The sequence below is a fragment of the Gossypium hirsutum genome, chromosome D09 (genome assembly GCF_007990345.1).
Source record: "Gossypium hirsutum isolate 1008001.06 chromosome D09, Gossypium_hirsutum_v2.1, whole genome shotgun sequence".
Taxonomy (NCBI): Eukaryota; Viridiplantae; Streptophyta; class Magnoliopsida; order Malvales; family Malvaceae; genus Gossypium; species Gossypium hirsutum.
The window spans coordinates 5,964,937-5,986,779 of NC_053445.1; the positions used below are offsets into that span (position 1 = coordinate 5,964,937).

General features: G+C 32.4%; 1 protein-coding gene across 1 annotated transcript; it reads left to right on the top strand.

The window, feature by feature from the left end:
• The first annotated feature begins 5,000 nt into the window (after positions 1 to 5,000).
• LOC107892413 (MDIS1-interacting receptor like kinase 2) lies at positions 5,001 to 13,363 on the top strand. The gene is made up of 4 exons (XM_016817498.1): positions 5,001 to 5,290; positions 11,682 to 12,664; positions 12,998 to 13,052; positions 13,162 to 13,363. The coding sequence occupies exons 1-4, from the start codon at positions 5,001 to 5,003 to the stop codon at positions 13,361 to 13,363; spliced, it is 1,530 nt and encodes a 509-aa protein (XP_016672987.1).
• Positions 13,364 to 21,843: the final 8,480 nt, after the last annotated feature.

A 21,843-nucleotide genomic window follows, 5' to 3' on the forward strand; every position in this document is an offset into this window, starting at 1 on the left:
TTACAGCAAACATAATGTCTGGCCTTCTGGCAGTCAAATAAAGCAGGCATCCAATCAAACTCCTGTAGGTTGATTCACAAGCCTTCTTAAAATCAATTTGGCTTGACAGTTTTTCTCCAACAGCAACTGGTGTACTTGTTGCCTTGCAGTTCAGCATAGAGAATTTGTTCAGAATCTTCAAGGTAAATACCTTCTGGCTTAAGAAGATCCCTTATTGAGTTTGAAAAACTTCCATGCCAAGGAAGTAGGACATTTGTCCCAAATCAGATATCTCAAACTTTTTCTCCATTTTGCCTTTAAAATCAGCCAGCGTTTCATAACTCTCTCATGTCACAAGCAGGTCATCAACATACAGGGACACTATGAGCTGTGTTTCATTACCTTTCTTTTTCACATACAAGGTTGGTTCACTGATGCTTCTCTCGAACCTCAAGCTAGCTAGGTAGCTATCAATTTTGTCATACCAGGCTCTTGGTGCTTGTTTTAAGCCATACAAGGCCTTTTTCAGTTTGTACACTTTGTCCTCTTCACCAACAACTTTGAAACCTTCAGGCTGCTCGACATAAATCTCTTCTTCAAGTAAACTATTGAAGAAAGCTGACTTTACATCAAGTTGATGCATCTTCCATTGCTTCTGTGCAGGCAAAGCAACTAGCAGCCTAATTGTGTCAAGCCTGGCCACTGGTGCAAATGTCTCAAAGTAGTCAATATCATACTTCTGACTGAATCCCTTCACTACTACTCTTGCCTTCAACTTGTTCAGAGTTCCATCAGCATTGTGTTTGGCTTGAAACACCCATTTCACTCCTATAACTTTCCTGTTGGCTGGTCTTGCAAATAGCTCCCAGGTCTGGTTTTTATGAATCATGTTCATTTCATCGAGCATAGCCTATTGCCATCCTTGTTGAGCTTCAACTTCTTCAAAATAGCTTGGTTCAATAGCAGCCACTTCAGCCCTTTCATATATTTCACTTAAAGGTTTGGTTCCCCTGACTAGCTTATGGTCAATGTCCATTTCAGGACCATTTTGATCAGCTTCAGTCTAATCAGTCACCAGGTCTTCAGCAGCAACATCTGATTCATTTTTATCCCAATTTCAACTTGACTTTTCATCAAATACAACATCCCTACTTACAATTCTTTTTTGGATGAAGGATCCAAGACCCTATAGCCTTTCTTAATACTGCTATAGCCCACTAGGATGCCAGGTTGAGCCTTCTTGGCCAACTTATCTCTTTTTACTGCTGGGACATGTGCATAGCGCAGCCAAAGACCCTTAGAGCTAGTGATGGTTTGAAGCCAAACCAGGCCTCGAATGGAGTTTTATGAACCAATACCTTAGTTGGTAGCCTGTTTTGAAGATATACAACAGTGTTAACTGCCTCAGCCTACAAGCTTTTAGGTAAATTTCTCTCAAACAACAGACATCTTGCCATATCCATCAAATTTCTATTCTGTTTTTCACTAACACCATTTTATTGAGGTGTGTAGGTGTTGGTGAGTTGGTGCTTAGTGTCTTCTTCATCACAGAAAATCTAAAACTTTGCTGAGGTACACTCTGTCCCATTATCTGACTTCAATTTCTTCAGCTTGCAACCTATTTCTGATTCTGTTGTAGCCTTGAACTTCCAAAATACTAAGGCCACTTCTGACTTGTGTTTTAGGAAATAAATCCAACAATACCTCGAGTAATCATCAATGAAAAGAATGAAATACCTGCTACTGTTCAAGGACTATGTCTTCATAGGGCCACATACATCATTGTGGACTAGCTGCAACCTTTTAGAAGCTCTCTAGGCCTTGCTTGAAAAAAATGGCAATCTGGCTTGTTTTCCTAGCTAGCATACCTCACATACATCTTCCTTCTCAACAGAATTGGTGAAGTTTTCAACCAAGTCTTCTTTGGTTAGTTTAGCTAGTGAGTTGTAGTTGACATGGCCTAGCCTCTTGTGCCACAACTTGGATTCATCTAGCACTACTGTGTGGCATTGTCTGAGCTTTTATTCAAGTATACTACAAAACTTCTATCAACCATAGTCACTGACATAAGCTTGGATCCACTTAGATCACTGATCAGACATTCTTTGCCTTTAAACACTATTAAATAGCCCTTTTTCAGCAACTGAGCTATACTGAGTAGATTTATATCAATTTCAGGCACAAACAAGACATTTGAAACAAGTTTGATACCTGTGAGAGTGTCAATCAACACATCTCCTTTGCCTTCAGCTTTGATGGAGTGTCCATTGCCAACTTTCACCATTGTTTTGAAGCTTCTGTCAATGTTCTTGAAGATAGCAGCATTAGGAGTCATGTGGTTTGTGCAACCACTATCCATCAGCCATCCTTTTGTGGCTTTTCCTTTGGCAGCTGAGCAAGAAACTACAAAGACTTGCTCTTCATGGTCATTACCATCTTTTGCCACTTGAGCTTCAGTTCTTAGCTGTTAAGGTTGGTTTTGTCTCAGCTTGCCTTTGTTTCTACAAACTTTCTCATCATGGCCCATCTTTTTGCAGATTTTTGCACTGCACATCAGACCTAAACCAAAAATTTTCTCTTGGATGATTGATCCTTTTGTAGTATGGGAAAGGAGGATATTTCCTTCTTACTCCTCTTTTTGGCTTGTCAGACTAGACCTTTCTCCTTTTGTAGCCAAAGGAGCTCGAGGCAAGTCTGCTATTGGTTTGGAAGGCACCTTCTTGATACTTCTCCTGCCTGCTGGCCCTTCTTTGCTCTTGAGCATAAAGAGCATTGATCAGCTCAATGAAAGAGATACTAGTCAAATATTTCGAGTCTTCAAGGGAAGAGATCTTTGCTTCATATCTCTCAGGCAAAGTTGAGATAACCTTCTCTACAATTCTTGCTTTACTAAATTGGTCCCCAAGCAATCTGATGTTGTTCACTAGGGGTGAGCAAAACTCGATTCGACTCGAAAAAATAAAAAAAAATTAAATTTCGAGTTAAACGAATCGAGTTATTCGAGTTAATCGAGTTAATCGAGTTATTCGAATCAACTCGAATTTTTTTTGAATTTCGAGTTTGAATCGAGTTGAGTTTTCGAATTCGAATAACTAGAATAATTCAAATAATTCGAATATCAAACTATAATATTTTACATTTTTACCCTAAACTCCCAAACTTTATACCCTCAAAACTTTTACTCCTTCCCACTTTCCCCCCAAAACTTTTGCTCCCCTCCCCTCCCAACCCTCCAATCTACCCAAAATCTATTTCCCACCAAAATTTTACTCTTCCATTTACTTTTTCTCAAAATTTTATTCCCAAAAACCCTCAAAACCTTTTATTTTCCCCTAAAATTTTTACTCCCTCCCACTTTTCCCCTAAAACTTTTATTCTCTTCCCATCCCACCTCCCATCTACCCCAAACCCTCCCCCCTCCAATTTTTTTAATATTTTTCCTCCAAAATTTTACTCCCCCTATTTACTTTCCCTCAAACTTTTATTCCCCAAAACTTTTTATTTTCCCCCTAAACTTTTACTTCTCACCCTTTACTCTCAAATAAAAAATCAAAGTTATCCAAAAAAAATCACTAAACATAAATAGTAATAATTTTATTTATATATACTACTTATATTATTAAATTAAATTTCACATTTTATATTATTTATATTATTGAATTGTTTAGTCATATTGAATATTTATATTAAAATTGAATTCTTAATTATGCCATAAAATATTCGTGTTAAAATTTTATATTGGTATCAATTTCACATTTTATTTTTAAAATAACTTTTATTAAAAAATCATATTTTTATATTTAATATATTTTTAATTCCAAAATACATAGTGACAAGAATCTGAAGATAATTGAAACAACTAAGCAGACAAATAAGCTAACCAGTATATAAAAAATTAATAAATAAATTATGAGGTGATGAAAGTTAATAAAAAATTTGATTAAGGTGGACAAATTTTATTACGATGGGTGACAATGGTTACAAGGACCCAAAATTATTTTTAAAATTTAACTTGAACAAATATATTCGATTCGGTTCAATTCGATTCGAATTCCATCTCACTCAACTCGATTCGAGAAAACTTCAAATAAAGTTAGGATGATAAAATGAGATTCGAAAACTCGATTAACTCAAAAATTTTTAATTCAGCCATGATTTTGTCTGAATATTGCTTCACTGTTTCTTCTTCCTTCATCTTTAAATTTTTAAAGTCCCTTCTCAAATTCAGTAGTTGTTACTGTCTTGTTCTTTCAGTCCCTTAAAACTCCTCCTTCAACCTATTCCTGGTCTGCTTTGGTGACTCACAGGCCATGATCCTTGTGAAAATCACAACAGACACACTGTTTTGGATACAAGACATAGCCTTGTGTCTTTTGGTTCTTTCATCTGTGTGCTGCCTGATCTGAGCCACTGTAGGATTGGCTCTTAGTGGTGCTAGTTCAACATCTGAGTTAAAAACCTCCCACAAGTCGAATGCCTGCAGGTAGGTCTTCATTTTTGCTACCCAAATGTGGTAGCCCTCACCATTGAACACTGGTGGTGGAGCTGGAGAGAATCCAGATGAAGACATGGTTTTTAGACTTGAAAAATGACAAGTCCACTAAGAAATAAGCTCTAGATACCGATTGTTGGAACAATGAACAAAAATGAATAAAATAAGCAATTTCTTGTGCTTGAAGGCTCGATACTTGCTGAGTAAACAAGATAGAATTTTAGCTTAAAGGGCAAAAAAAAGCAATGAATAAGAAAGTATATTGGATGATGAATTCTTTGATGAATTCTTCATTAACTTAAAAAAATGGCATAATGCCAATACATATACCAGAAGTTGGTCAAAGAGAAACAAAACAATCACCTAAACACTACCTACTACCACTAAGTACATTGAAACTTGTTAAACTTAACTTGTACACTTTGCAAAGTTGATTTATCAGCTCAAATATTACCTAATTACATCAAGTACATTGAAAACTTAGTTCTAATCAAACTAAGTAACAAAACAAACACTTGAAGCAACCAAAATGAATCAGCAGCATGAACTTCAGCTGCAACTGCTTGGCTCGGGCATTTTTTGTTACTTCTTGTCAGTATGCAGGCCAGCTTTAACAAGAAATAAGCTCAATGATGCCCTCACATGTTGTTCTATTTTATGTTTTGAACGCGTTCATGGTTTCCATTGGTCTAACTTTGGGTACCGATTCAACCAAATTGGTGACAACATCTTCCTTAGAGATGGAAGCAGAAGTTCTCCTCCATACTGGTGGGTGGCATTGAGACATCAATCACACCCCGAAACATTGCAAATGGTAAGGTATATCTTGCAATGAAGCTGGAAGCGTCACCCACATTGATTGTGCATGGTTTAAGCTTACTGGAAACATCCTGCCTCAAATAGGTGCTTTCTCATCCCTCAAGTACCTCAACCTTTCTCTCAATAGTCCAACAGGCTAGTTACCTCAATCTTTTAGAAAACTTACACATTTAAAAGAGCTCAACCTTTTCTACAACTCTTTGGAGGGTTCTATCACTTTACCCTAGGGAAACTTGAAGAGTTTGAAACTTTTGGACCTATAACATAATCATATTACAGGTACTATCCCTTCTACCTTGGGCAAATTAACTAACTTGGAATTGTTGAACCTATTTAAAAACCAATTTATTGGTCCTATTCCTTCTAACCTGGGCAACTTAATCAACTTGAAACTGTTGGACCTATCTGATAATCAAATTACGAGTCATGTCCCTTCTATCCTGGTTAACTTAACCAACTTGAAATTGTTGAACCTATGTAAAAAACCAAATTACGGGTCATATCCCTTCTATCATAGGAAACTTAACCAACTTGAACTTGTTGAACCTATTTGAAAACCAAATTACCAGTCCTATCCCTTCTACCCTGGGCAGCTTAATCAACTTGAATTTGTTGGACCAATCTAATAATCAAATAAAAGGTCATGTCTTTCTTCCCTGGGTAGTTTAACCAATTTGAAATTGTTGGACCTATCTTAAAATCAAATAACGGGTCATATCCCTTCTACCATGGGCAGCTTAACCAGTTTGAAATTGTTAAACTTATCCGAAAACCAAATTACTGGTCCTACCCCTTCTACCTTAGGTAAATTAAGCAATTTACAAGAGTTGGACTTATCCTTTAATTAAATCACTTAGGCAATTCCTCATGAATTTTGAAACTTAAAGAGCTTGGTAGCATTGAATCTAAGTAAAAAAAAGCTCAATGGTTTGGTCCCTTCATCACTGTTAATACAAATTTCCGGTGAGAAAAATCTTGAACACACGAACGGAACTCAAACAGAAAAAAGAAGAAATAGGACAAAACTCCAAGGCGTGTATCAAACCATTATCTTTAATGTTCTATTCGCCCCCACCTATCTTCAGTGTGCAAATGAGTTCCAAGAAAATTAACCTTGAGGATACAGTGAAGCCAATGACTATTTGCGTTTTGCACTGACGAGAAAAGTCCACTACGCACTAAGCAATGTATAACAAGAAACTCAATTTCTATAAAGGATTTCTGCAATAATACTTTTTAGAATAATCTAATAATATTTGAAAATGAAGGAAGAAAAGAAAGAATATTAGAATTTGTTGGTGTGATTTCCAAATGAAATCTCATTCCTATTTATAGGAATTTTCATGTCTCTTCATATAGACATCTTCAATAGGTGTCTTTCTTGATAATAATGTCTTTAAAATAAACACATAAGTATTCATTTAATGTTATAACTATTCAAATAATATTACTTAAATAGTTATAATTCTTTTTCAAAAATCAAATAATGTAACTTTTGATTAATTACACCCATTCATTTATAGTTATTGGAACACTATAAATATTTGAAAATGTTCCAACAATCTCCTCCCATTTTCAAAATATTTTAGATTTTGATATTCTCGGAAATCAATTTGCATAAATGAAGGCATCTTACGATTGAACCTTTACTTAGTGAAAACATGTTAAAGTTAATCGAAATTGCATGGACTAAGCTTTGAACCAACTATTCCATTTGATTAACCGAACACATCTCACACAATGATTTCAACATCGGTCAATGCATAGTATCTAGGGACACTATTATGGCCATGTGTCTGTATCCTCTTTACATGAGTGCTGTCAGAGCCAAGCCCTTGAGCTCCTAGAAGCGGTCGTACTTCCACTCACATAGATTTATCCCATCAAGAGTGTTCCCGTAATTATAACACTCTAACATATTTATGTTATGGGTCCATTAAGAGTAAATTATTCATCCTTCCCTTATCATTACGGGTACCTAGCACTTTAATCTTAGGATGGATTTATTTATAGTGCTAACAGTCACATACTAATAATGTGCTTTCTCTCATTGAACTCAAGACTTGATGTTATACCAAAAGTTGATTCAATTTTCCATCATGGGTGACTTTAATTAATGGCCTTGAGTCCCATCCCTTTTGAGGTCTTTTTTACTGCATCTCTAGCAAGACTTTTTGTCAAAGGATCCGCCAAATTTTCACTTGACCTCACATAATTAATAGTGACCACTCCATCAGAGATTAATTATCGGGCATAGCTATGTCTTAATCTAATGTGTCTAGACTTTCCATTTTATACTTGGTTATATGTCTTCGCTAGAGTAGCCTCACTATCGCAACGGATAGAAATAGGCGAAATTGGCTTAGGCCATAAAGGTACATCATAAAGCAAATTTATTAATCATTCTACTCTTTTAGATGCAGCGACTAATGCAATAAATTCTGCTGCCATGGTGGAATCAGTAATACATGTTTGTTTTTTAAAACCCCAAGAAAGGGCTCTTCCACCAGGAATGAAGATCCATCCACTAGTAGATGCATGATCTTCCAAAATTGTAATCCAACTAGCATCCGAATACCCTTCTAAACCTGGAGGATATCCATTACAACACAATCCATAGTTAATAGTTTTCTTTAAGTACCTAAGTACTCTATTCAAATCTTGCCAATGCAAACTACTTGGATTACTTATGTACCTACTCAATTTCCTTACAGCATATGCAATATCTGGTCTTATACAAGTCATTATGTACATAAGACAACCAACTAGACTTGTATATTTCAATTGATAAATTTTCCTACCAGCATTAGATACTAATTTTATTTGAGGATTCATGGGTGTATATGCTTGTATACAGTTGAAAAGATCAAACTTTTTAAGCACATTTTCAATATAATGTGATTGTGATAAAGCTATAGTGCTTTTATCTCGGGTTATTTTAATCCCAAGAATAACATCTGCTACACCCATATCTTTCACAGCAAAGTTGTTTGTCAAGAATTTCTTTGTGTTTTCTATTTGTTCCAAATTTATGCCAAAAATGAGCATGTCATCTACATATAAGCAAATTATGACACCTTTTCCATTTTCAAATTTGTTATATTTGCACTTATTGGATTCATTTATTTCATATCCATTAGCTAAAACAACCTTGTCAAACTTTTGGTGCCATTTTTTGGTGCTTTTTTAAGTCCATATAAAGATTTAACAAGCTTACATACTTTATGCTCCTGTCCTGGAACAACAAATCCTTCCGGTTGTTCCATGTGCATTTCCTTCTTCAATTCACCATTTAAAAATACAATTTTTTACTTTCATTTGGTGAACCAAATTATATATAGAGGTAAGTGAAATTAAGAGTCTAATTGTAGCATTTCTTGCTACTGGAGCATAGGTATCAAAGTAATCAATACCTTGTTTTGTGTAAAACCTTTGGCAATCAACCTTCCTTTAAATTTATCAATGGTTCCATCAACCTTCATTTTGTTTTTGAATATCCATTTACAACCAATTGGTTTGGAACCTGGTGGAAGACCAATTAAGGTCCAAGTTTGATTTCCCATAATTGAATCCATCTCATCATTTATTGCTTCTTTCCAAAAAGAAAAGTCTTGAGATTTCATTTCCTCTTCAAATATAATAGGATCAGATTCCGTATTATAACAATAAGGTATTGTATTGCATATACTTTCACATTTTCCTTCTACAAGAAACATAATGAAATCTGGTCCAAAATCTTTAACCTTTTTAATCCTCTTACTTCTTCTTAATTCTTGACAAGATCCATCATTATTATCAATTTGTTTCAATGGAATATCATTCTCATTTGAAGAATGAATCAATTGATGTGCCTGTAATTGTCTTGAAATAAAATTAAATCTATTTTTTATCAAAAATAACATCTCTTGATTCAATAACAATATTAATTAAAATTGAATCATTTGGTTTAATTACGATAAACCTATATGCCTTGCTATTATGTGCATATCCTATAAATATGCATACAGTTCCTCTTTTACCTAACTTTTTACATTTAGGTGTTGGAACTTTGACAATAGCTCTAAAACCACAAACCTTCAAATAATTAAGGTTTGGCTTCTTTTTCTTCCATTGTTTATAGGTGGTTATTTTAGTTTCCTTATTAGGAACTCTATTCAATATATGATAAGCTATTAGAAAAGCTTCTCCCCAAAAGCCTTGTCCAAGACCTAAATATGATAACATTGAATTTACCATTTCATTCGAGACTCAATTTTTCCTTTCAATTACACCATTTTGTTATGGTGTGTAAGGGGTTGAAACTTGATGGACAATTTCAGTGGATTCAAAATAACTTGGATTAAAGTATTCTCCACCTTTATTCCTACCTTAAGCACTTGATAAATTATTCACACTGAAGTTCAACTTCAGATTTATAAACTTAAAATTTATCAAGCGCTTCATCTTTTGAATTCAATAAATATACATAATAATATCTAGAACAATCATCAATAAAAGTAACAAAATATTTCTTTCCACCTACTGTAGGAGTATTATGCATGTCACATAAATCACTATGTATCAAATCCAACAATTTTGTTTTCCTTTTAACCTTAGGGGAAGGGTTTCTTGTAATTTTAGTCAGCATACATGTATTGCATTTTTCAATGTTATTATTAAAAACAGGAATTAAATCTAACTTATACATGTCATTTAATTTTCTTTAATTCAAATTACCTAATCTATAATGCCATAAACAAAAAGATTCAACCATATAAGCAGAAATAGTATTTTTTATTCTTATTAATACTATTGAGTTTGAACATACTCTCATACATATACCCTTTCACTATAAAAATTCCTCCCTTAGACAAAATAAACTTATTTGCCTCAAAAACAAGTTTGAAACCAAACTTATTCAACACACTTTTAGACACTAAATTCTTCCTAATTTCTGGTACATAATATACATCATTTAAGGTTAAAACCTTTCTAGAAGTGAATTGTAGTTCAACAGACCCTTTGCCTTTGATTGCTGCGGTGGAAGAATTTCTCATGTACAAGACATTGTCATTTTCAAATTGTGTGAACTTTGTGAACATGCTTTTGTTTTTGCACACATGTTTGGTTGCTCCGGTATCAATCCACCATGTATTATCAACTTGTGCCCAATTTGCCCCATAATTCTTTAGCAATGACCTCGTTTTGGTAGGTGTTGAACAAACCATCAGATAAACCATTCAATATGTGACCCAAGCACATGTAATCAGCATTGTCCCATTTTTGTCTTTCTCAGGTTGCAGCAACAGATTCATTTTCATTCTATTCAGATCTTGGAGTATCTAAAACACAAGCAATCTTCAAAGTTGATAAAAAAAGTGGATCTTTTTCTGCCATCGTCGAAAATTGCAACCATCAAACCAATCAAGTTTGACAAAGTTGGAAGCCAACTCCCATAGTGTTCCACTTTCATGTGTTGTGGTAGTCATCATTAAATATAACCTTAAAAATGTTAGTACAAATATCCGGTATTCGGTGAGGAAAATCTCGAACACATGAATGAAACTTGAATAGAAAAAGAAGAAATAGGACAAAGCTCCAAGGCGTGTATCAAGCCACTATCTTTAAGGTTATATTCGCCCCCACCTATCTTCGGTGTGCAAATGAATTCCAAGCAAATTAACCTCGAGGATACAATGAAGCCAATGATTATTTGCGTTTTGCACTGATGAGAATAGTCCACTACGCACTGAGCAATGTATAATAAGAAACTCAATTTCTACAAAGGATTTCTGCAGTAATACTTTATAGAATAATCTAATAATATTAGAAAATGAAGGAAGGAAAGAAAGAATATTAGAATTTGTTAGTGTGAAAGAATATTAGAATTTGTTAGTGTGATTTCCAAATGAAATCCCATTCCTATTTATATGAATTTTTATGTCTCTTCATATAGACATCTTTCAATAAGTGTCTTTCTTGATAATAATGTCTTTAAAATAAAAACATAATTATTTGTTTAATATTATAACTATTCAAATAATATTATTTAAATAGTTATAATTCTTTTTCAAAAATCAAATAATATAACTTTTGATTAATTACACCCATTCATTTATAATTATTGCAACACTATATATATTTAAAAATGTTCCAACAATCACTAGCTAATTTATCTAGATTGAGATCTTTGTTTCTTGATTCAAATCATTTAGAAGGTCCCTTTCCGCAAGAAATGGAGAATTTGAAAGGTTTAAGTTTCCTTGACCTCTCCAGTAACAAATTGATTGACCTATTCCATCTCGAACTGGGGATTGCTCAATTTTACAAATATTGTCTTTGAGTAACAATTATATAACTGGAAGCATTCCCTTTCAATTTTCATTTGTCCTTATGATACTCTTAATCTCAGTTATAACTTCATCGAGGGAAAAATACCGCATCAATTTGATAACGATGTTAACATCAACATTTTGGATCTTAGCTACAACAATTTGACAGGCAAGATTCCTAAATCTTTGAGGCCATTGAAAGAAGTCAATTTGTCCTATAATTCTCTAGTGGGACCTATTCCAGAATACCTGAGTTCTTGGTTTTCATCTGATTTATTTTGGGGAAACAAGTATTTGTGTGGAAACCTACCAGATTTCTCTCCTTGCCCTTCTACACCTAGCAACAAGTTAAAAATTGTTGAAATCATTCTTCCAGTTCTCTGTTTTTTGGCCTTCTTGACTTTAGGAGTTTTACTCTTCCTTAGATCCAGAGCCAAAGATAACATTCCTGAACCAAATGTCAAAAAAAATGGAGATTTATTTTCAATCTTGAACTTTGATGGAAGAATTGCATTTGAAGATATCATTGAGGCGACCAACGACTTTGACATCCGATACTGTATTGGGACTGGTGGTTATGGTTGTGTTTATAGAGCACAATTACCAAGTGGAAAGATTGTTGCCTTAAAGAAACTACATCGTAGAGAATCAGAGGTCCTAGCTTTTGACAAGAGTTTCAAGAATGAGGCAAAAATGTTATCAGAAATACGACACAAGAACATAGTGAAGCTTCATGGATTTTGTCTCCATAATCGTTGCATGTTTTTAATTTATGAATACATGGCTGGAGGGAGCTTATTTTGTGTCTTCTTAGACAACACCGAAGCACTGGAGTTGGATTGGATTAAAAGAGTAAAAACAGTCAAAGATACAGCATGTGCTTTATCTTATCTGCATCATGATTGGCACCCTGCAATAGTTTATCGAGACATATCAAGCTATAACATTTTATTGAACTCCAATCTTGAGGCTTGTATCTCGGATTTTGGCACAGCTAGACTCCTTGATCCAGATTCATCCAATCAGACAATGCTTGTCAGAACCAACGGCTATATTGCGCCAGGTCAAGTTTCCAAACTTTGAGTCTGTTTTTGTTTGGTTTTATTCTACTATTTTATCTACTTTGGGTTGTAAGTATGCCTTATAGGTATTGAAAATTAGACGCCTGATTCTTAAACCATAAAGAAAAGTGGCATCTTAGCTATTTTTCAAATGCTTGTGGTTAAAGATGAGCAACAGTTTATGGATATAGTGCCATGATTACCAAGTGCTGAAGTTCTGTTGTTATAAACACATTCTTTCAAATGATTTTAATAACTATATTTTAATTGCATTCTTTCATTAAATGCAGAAGTTGCTTATACTATAGTGTAACTGAAAACTGCGATGTTTATAGCTTTGGAGTATTGGCACTTGAAACACTCATGGGAAAGCATTCCAGTGAACTCTTGGTATCATTATCGGCATCATCTTCCAAGAACATAATCTTAAGTGATATTTTAGATCCACGCTTATCGCTTCCAAGCGATCGAAGAGTTGCAAAGGATATCGTTTTTGCAGCAACAATGGCCTTTGCTTGCTTAAGTTTGAACCCAAAGTTCCGACACAAGAGCTTCCTTCCCGGAAAAGACTGGTAGCACACCGTCTCCAAGCTGTCTCACTGCTGCAACTCAAGGACCATGATCTGTATATGGATGAAGGCAGAATTCAATCTCAGAATTCGGGGGATATTGTTGAAATCCAAGCTAGTTCTTCAACTTGATTTTCATGTATAGCATTATTTAAACAAAGCAAGGCATCTTTGCGTTGTTTGACCTCTTCACTTCCATTCTTTCCATTCAATATCAGATGCTTGTTAATTCTATCATTAGAATTTTGAAAACTGCCCTTTGTGTATGGTTTTGCAGATCTATTATTATCAATAGTTCTAGTGATATGAAACCATGTCATATTGATCAGTAGTCTTACAAAAGTTCATCGGTGAATACCAACCATGTCCTGCCAATCACTGTATAATCAATTTGAAAACAAAATTTTGGGTGATTGTTTGATCAAAACGAATAAAATGAAAAAATTTGGAGTTAGTTTAGTTGACAAGTTCTATTTTATATTTAACTCAATTTGAATTTTTTTTAATAAATTCAAGTTAAAGAAAATTCAAGTCAAATCAAATATAATAAAATTTTAAAAATATTAAATAGGCGAACTTGAAATGTTGTAGATAATATGACGAAATTTTAAGTTGAAGGGCACATAAATTTGACGTCATATGTATTTGAAAACTTTTTCAAAGAAAAATAAGGGAAAATAAAGGATAAGTTAGTATAACCAACTTAATTTGGTAATTTATTTACTTACGACCTCAATTTTATTATTTTGAAAGTTTTTAAAAATATATAATTTAACATTTTTATATAATTTAAAGAAATTTTTAGTTTAGGTCATTTTTAGTTTCGAAAATTTTCTTTACTTTTTTTATTATACTTTGTAATTTTTATAAATATTTTGAGTACTATGTTGAATTTTTTTTATGACCAACTTGCTCATTTTAGAAATTGATAGGGACCAAAGAAGTATTTACATCAATTTATTATTCGACTAATTCGAGTTGTAAAAGTCAATTCAACTTAAACTCAAAAAATTAAATTACTAATTTGAGTTTATGCAAAAAAAACTAAATAATTCGATTAACTCGAAATTTAAAAAAAATCTAATTTTTCAAATTCAATCGAATTTTATTCAGTCTTAAGTAAACTTTTATTTGAGTCAAAACTAGAGCTAAATGTATTTTCGCAAAATAGAAAATTATTTCCATGCTCAAATTGTTTGGAAACTAATCTCAAATTTGCATATCTAATGACTAAAGTGAAAGACAAAAAGCCCATGGCTTGACTTGAGTTTGACTTCTCTAATTACATCTTTAATTATTAACCATGTTCATATTTTCTTAAACACTATAACTGAGAAAAAAGATTTACTAGTGAGTAGGGTCTAAATCAAACACATATACTTCGTAATGGTAGAATTAAGTCTGAGCTATTAAGTTTTATTTGAGTATATTAATATTTGACTCGAGTAACTCGAATTTAGTTGAAATATACAAAAAAAAAAGAAAAAAAACTAATCGATGAAAAAGATATTTTTTAAATATGACTAACACACCTTATATACTGCTATATTGACTGCTAACCAACTTACAACATCCATGCAACTAATTATGGTTTCGTTGCAACTAATTATCGTTTTAGCGGTTGCTAACTATCATTTTCAACAATACAACTAAGCAATATATATACTAGCAAATTTGAGTAGCAATAAAAAAGTTTGAAGTTGAACACAATACAAGTTTTTAGGTGAGCATGTGTAATCAAATAAGATTGAATTTTCTTTTATTTTTTTATTTTTTAGTTTTATCTTATTTGAATTTAGACTTTGTAAATGAAATACAATTGAGCTTGTGTTTAAATTCCTCCGACTTTGATTATCATGAATAAGACTTTACTATAAATGCGATTACATTTTTTAATTAAATTTAAATTCGTTCGAATAAATATTTTAAAAATTAAATTAAAAAAATCGAATCACCCGAATTAGAAAAAAAATTAAGAAAAAAACCCGAGTCTTAAAAACTCATAAATAATTTATCTAAACTCAACTTGAGTTTATTACTAAAAATAAGATAATCAAATTGTATTTTTTTCAAACAAAAGCATATTCTAATAAAATATTTGTTGAGTCTAAAAACTCTATTAACAATTTACCAAAAATTATTCTAAAATATAATTTATTCTCATTTTAAAAATAAAAAATAATAATGGATTACATAAATGGAGAAAGCTACATCACATATTTTTTCCATATGAACTATTGTATTGTAAATTTTCCTTTCCATTAGTTCGTTCATTTTGCAATTAATTTGGAATTTGTCTAACATTTCTCTACAAATTTTAATATCTTTTCATCCAGATTATTGAAATATCAAGAATAATAATTATGTACGTTTGAAAACTTGGAAAGTAATTGAGTTTATTTAGTGTGGTATTCATATATTTCTTCATGTTATTTTCATGTTTAACTTAATTTAAATTTATATAACTTTAAAAAGATTAATTATTTGCATTATAAAAATCACGACATTGTTTATTTATTCATATCACATGTTTTTTCATGGGAATAAATTATATTAGGATGATCTTAAAAAGTATGGTTTTTAGGCATAAATAAAATAATGACACGTCATAAAATTTTAAAAATAATAAATTACTATTATACACTCGTATATATCTAATATCTTCTCCAACTTAATTTAACTTTAATTAAATTACTTATATAATTAATTTTTAAATTATAAACAAACATCTTTTCTTCTTTTGCAAAATTTAATCATTCTGTTTTTTTTTCATAAGTTAATATTTTTTATTTTTGTGCAACCAATTTTTTAAAAAAAAAATTAGTAATTTTATGCAAAATTTTCATATTATTAACACATAATTTCAGTAATTATTCTATCCGAGTTTAAGGTTTAGGGTTATAGTGTTTAGGATTTAAGTGTAAGGGTTATTGGCTTGAGTTTAAGGTTTGGGGTTCTTAGTTTTGGGTTCAAGGTTCGAGATACTAAATTTAGAGTTTATGGTTCATGGTTATGGGTTTGAGTTTAGGGTTTGAGTTTCAAGGCTTTGGGTTAAGGACTTGAGTTTTAAAATTTAAGGTTTTAAAGTTTATGAGTTTAGGATTTAGGGTTTGGGTTTCTATGTGATATTATTATGCGCGAAATATGTAGCGAAAGCGAGCGAAATTTCGATAAGTATATATGTGTTGAATTGTGGAATGGGATATTATTATGACAGGTAATATGTGAGAATACTTGTATGTGATATATGATGTATTGATTTTAATACACACATATGTGATCAGATATGTGATAGCTCAATAAGCATTATTGTAGCACTTAAAGTGCAATTAAATGTGAATCTGATAAGCATGCTTTGTGTACAAGTTTTAATGTAAATTGATGAATATGAACAAAGATGATGTGCATTAAATCAATAATTAAAATTGTGTAATTGTGGATATTTTGGTCTTGTGATCTCTTGAAACCGTTGGATATAGTTGGCATGTCATAGGATTGTGAGTACTCACCTGTATGTATAGTGTTTTTGGGCATTGAAGCCCTGGGACAGGTTGGAGAGATAAGGGAATGTGAACTAAGCTCCATTCAACGGGACATGTTTAGTGTGTTGGAAAGTGTTGCTTTATGCTTCACTTTTGGGATATGTTCGACTCTACGAGTCATTTGGTGTGCTAGAGATTCATGCATTCGATGTGTGGTGATAGAGCCCACTTTTATGTTTCATAGCCTCAAATGCCAAATTATCATTTAAATGTGATCTTATATATTGTGATAATACGATGTGAGATGGATGCATAAACATTTGAATAATATGCTAAATGAGTTTATTTATGTTTCATAAAATGTTAGTATGTTCTCATAATAATCGTATATGTAATTGTGGTTTGGGTCATCTTTATTTAACTTGTGAATGCATGTGAATATATGAGCTAGACTTGTGAGTTATTAAATATGTATACACTATTTAGTCTTGATGAATTATTGTTAAATGAATTATATATGTAAGCGAGTTGAGTGTAATTGCATGTAAGAGTATATGCTAGTTTTATGATTTAATGAAACGTGAATATGTTATAGCATGCTCTTATTTAACTTTTGATGTTGTGTCTACATTGCGGTTATTCTGACATTCACCGAGCTTGTTTAAGCTCACCCACTCCTTTTAAAACCATTGCAGATATTTAGCGTTTGTGGTGTGAGTGATACGGGGATACTAAGGAAGTGATCTAAGTTAGGGTTTAGTATTTGCGTAGGTGGTATTAATATTATTCTTTGAACTGTGGGGATAAAGGTTTAAGCAACCAATGGAAGAGTGACTAAAATATTTAATTTTGAAAAATTAAATGACTTTTATGAAAAAAAATTAATACTTAGGTAACCAAAATAAAATGAATTGAATCATTAGATCACTATTCTTTTACTTTACCTTTTCTTTTCAAAAACAAAATAGTGAGGAAATAGTTTTGCCAAGTAGAGATGGGGCCACTTCTTTATACCATTACTCTTTCTAAACCTATTTTTATAATTATGTTTATAAACATGTAGGAAATAGTTTGAAGTTTAAGAACCAAAACAAGTTCTCAAGCGAGCATGCCTAACAAATAAGATTGATTTTTTTTAGTTTTATTTTATATGAATTTAAACTTTGAAAATGAAGCACAATTGAGCTTGAATTTTAGATATTGTATTTGAGCTCCTTGACATGATTAGCACAAATAAGAATTTTTGAAAATTTAATTACCAGTGTATGTTAAAAAAATAGAACGTCGCCAATGACAATGTATCTCAAAGAAAAGAGAAAGAAAAATAAAGAGCACATAGATTTTTATGTGAAAACCTTTTTGAAAAAAAACCATAGACAGAGGAGAAGATAATTCACTATGTCGAATTTGAATGAATACAAGATGAGTAGACTATGTTTATTTATAGGCTTAAAAAACTATATTCTAATAGAAAGAGTGTAGTAAGGTTGAAACACCTTATTCTAATCAGTATCAAATAGATGAAGTGTAATAAGGTTGAAAAACCTTATTCTAAAATAAAATAAAAGAACTGCAGTTCTATATGCATTTTACTTTTATTTTATTTTACCTATGTTTTATTTTAACAAGGATTCAGGTCACTCAATTCTAACAATCTCCACCTCGAATTCTCAATAAACAAGTTCTTCACCACGAACTTTAAATGAATAAGTTATCTACCATTTCCATGAAACCCCTTAAGGGGTATTTTTCAACAATAAACACCAACCAAGTCTAAGCAATGCTCAAATTTGGTTATGGGAAGTGACTTAATCATTATATCTATAAGATTTTCATGAGTACTAATTTTGCTCACAACAATATCACCGTGAGCAATAATATCATGAACAAAATGATACCGAACACCAATGTGCTTTATTCTCTCATGAAACATTTGATCTTTTGTAAGAAAGATGACACTTTGACTGTCACAAAATACTGTACTGATTTGAATATCTTCATTAAGTTCACTAAAAATTCCCTTCAACCAAATGACTTCTTTACAAGCCTCAGTAATTACTATGTACTCAGCTTCAATGGTAGACAAAGCAATTGTAGTTTACAAAGTGGTTTTCCAACTAATTGCACAACCTCCGATTGTAAAGACATAGCCTGTGAGAGATCTTTTTCTATCAAGGTTGTAACACCCCTTACCCGAGACCATTTCCGGAGTCGAGCACGAGGCATTACTTAGCTTATCTTACTAATTCAAAGCATAAAAACTAGTTTTGAAAATTAATTTCACTATTTACTGCAATCTGTCCAATCGCGCAGCAGTTACTAAATTAATTATAAATCGGGCTACGAAACTCGAAATTTAACTCTGTAAATTTTATCTGAAACTAGACTCATATGTCTTCCTACCATAAAATTTTTAGAATTTTTGGCTCAGTAAATTAGTACAGTTTATTAGTTGAAGTATCCCCTGTTTCACCAATCGATTGCCCTGACCTCTTGTCACTAAAATTAAAAATTCTCATTGTGGGATTTTCATATAGTGTTACCGCTTGTTTCTACAAGAAATAGACTCAATAAGGATTCTATAAATATAAAATAAAACTCATAAATATTTTTTTACCATTTTTAGTGATTTTCTAAACTCAGAAAAGGGGACTCCAAAAACAGTTCTGATTTTGTCTCACTAAAATTCACATATCTTAAAATATAAATTTACTTTTGCTAAACCGTTATTTTTCCATGAAAATAGACTCAACAAGATTTAATTTCATATATCATTCACTCTCTAATTAATTTTATACCATCTTAGGTGATTTTTCAAAGTCACATCACTGTGCTGCCTGAATTCTGTTTCTTTACAAGATTTTACCCTTTCATGATTTCCATGCATAATTTATCACCTAGACTTTTATAACAACAAACATCTTCATACTTAACCATTTTAATAACCATTCATCATCAGATACTCACACACCATTCTTTAGCAAAATCATAATTACAAACATGCAAAATAACTAAGTCCCTATACATGCCATAACTCAAACGTTTTTCATCATAAAGTACCGAGCAATTGTTCTTGATAGTGTAGACGATCTCTGACTTCTTTAGGATCCTTAAAGCAGCTTTGCAATACTATAAGAGAAAGAAAAATAAAATAAGTAAGCATTAAGCTTAGTAAGTTTACTAGCAAATAAATAACAACATTTAACACAAATGATTATACTCAAATGTCAAGGTCTCTAATTTACTCTTTAATTAATCTCATTCTTATTCTCTTGCTTGTTTATTTAGTTAACTCGTGATCATAACTTACTCTTCCCTTGCTGAAACGTTGAGTATCAATTGATAATATAATAAGCTCTTAACTCTTATAACTTACCTAAGCTCGCCATTTATGCTTTTAACTGAACTTTCCTGAACATGATTTGTTTATTAGCCCGTTGAGCTACATTGGAATAATAAGGATACTCGGGCCTCTTCTGATAATAACATGCCAAAGCCATGTCCCAGACATGGTCTTACATGGGATGTTCTCATGTCGGTGCCCATGCCATGTCCCAGACATGGTCTTACGGGGGACCTCTCATCTCGGTGCCAACGCCATGTCCCAGACATGGTCTTACATGGGACCTCTCATCTCGGTGCCAATGCCATGTCCCAGACATGATCTTACATGGGACCTCTCATCTCAGTGCCCATGCCATGTCCCAGACATGGTCTTACAGGGGACCTCTCATGATCTCAAGGATGCCAATGCCATGTCACAAACATGGTCTTACATGGGATCTCTTTACCCAAATGTCATGACATTCGTATCCAGTACCATCCTTATGTATCAACCGGACTTTTTAATTTTAATTCTCTATCATTTCATGCTTGGATCATCATCAAATAAATTCATGGAATAAATTCATAGTTGCTGTAAAATAGCAGCATTAATAATAATTATTGGAATATTGCATTTATTTACCGTAAACTTACCCCGGGACCAAATATAGCCCAATTCGCCAACTTAGTCTTCAACTTTATTCTTCCATTTGTCTAACCTCGAGTTACGTTCTTCTTGATCTAAAATATCAAATTTAACTTATTTAATACTCACATTTATCAAAACAGCCCTCGACTCTAACTTTGTCAAAATTATGATTTTGCCCCTAAACTTTTACATAATTACATTTTTGCCCCAAGGCTCAGAAATTAAACTTCATCCCTTATTCTTATGTTTTATGACATGCTGAACAATTTTCCCTTCTATGCCAACATCAAATTCCCACTTTAACATGTACTTATGAACATTAGGTATTTTTACCGATTATGTCGTTTTACTCATTTTCGCTTAAAATCGGCTAGCAAAAGTTGTTTAACATAATTTATAGCTTCATGTTCTATCATAAAATATCAAAATAAACACTTTTCACCTATGGGTATTTTTCCAAATATAAACCCTAGGTTAAATTATTGCTAGAAAAAGCTAAATTAAGCTACCGAGATTACAAAAACGTAAAAAAAACATTAAAAACGAGGCTTGGGATCACTTACTATGAAGCTTGGAAGTTTGAAAACCCTAACTATGGCTTCCCCCCTTTCTGATTTCGTCCAAATGAAGAAGATGAGCACAATTTGCCATCTTTTTCCCTTTTAATTCATTTTAATTACTAGATTACCAAATTGCCCCTAACTTAAAATTTTCCTATTTCACTTATCTCATGTCCATTTTTGTCTACCAACTTAACCAATGGTCTAATTACCATATAAAGACCTCCAATTTAAATTTTCATAACAATTGGACACCTCTAACATGTAGAACTCAACTTTTGCACTTTTTACAATTTAGTCTTTTTGACTAAATTGAGTGCCCAAACGTCAAAATTTTCGAACGAAATTTTCACGAATTCATTTTGTGAAATCGTAGACCATAAAAATATAAGAGAAATAAATTTTTATTCATCGGATTTGTGGTCCCGAAACCACGGTTTCGATAACCTTGAATTTAGGCCATTACAAAGGTCTCCAGCAAAATCAGCACCAACATATCCAATGACTCCATCTATAATTCTTCCAAACTGTAAGAAAACATCAGTAATACCTCGTAAGTATCTCAAAATCCACTAAACTACTTTCTAGTGTTCTTTA

Coding starts and splice junctions, on each gene's coding strand:
- LOC107892413 (XM_016817498.1), top strand. CDS start 5,001: ATGAATCAGCAGCATGAACTTCAGCTGCAACTGCTTGGCTCGGGCATT. Junction 5,291..11,681: donor GAAACATTGCAAATGGTAAG/GTATATCTTGCA, acceptor TCTTAATCTCAG/TTATAACTTCATCGAGGGAA. Junction 13,053..13,161: donor AGCATTCCAGTGAACTCTTG/GTATCATTATCG, acceptor TCGTTTTTGCAG/CAACAATGGCCTTTGCTTGC.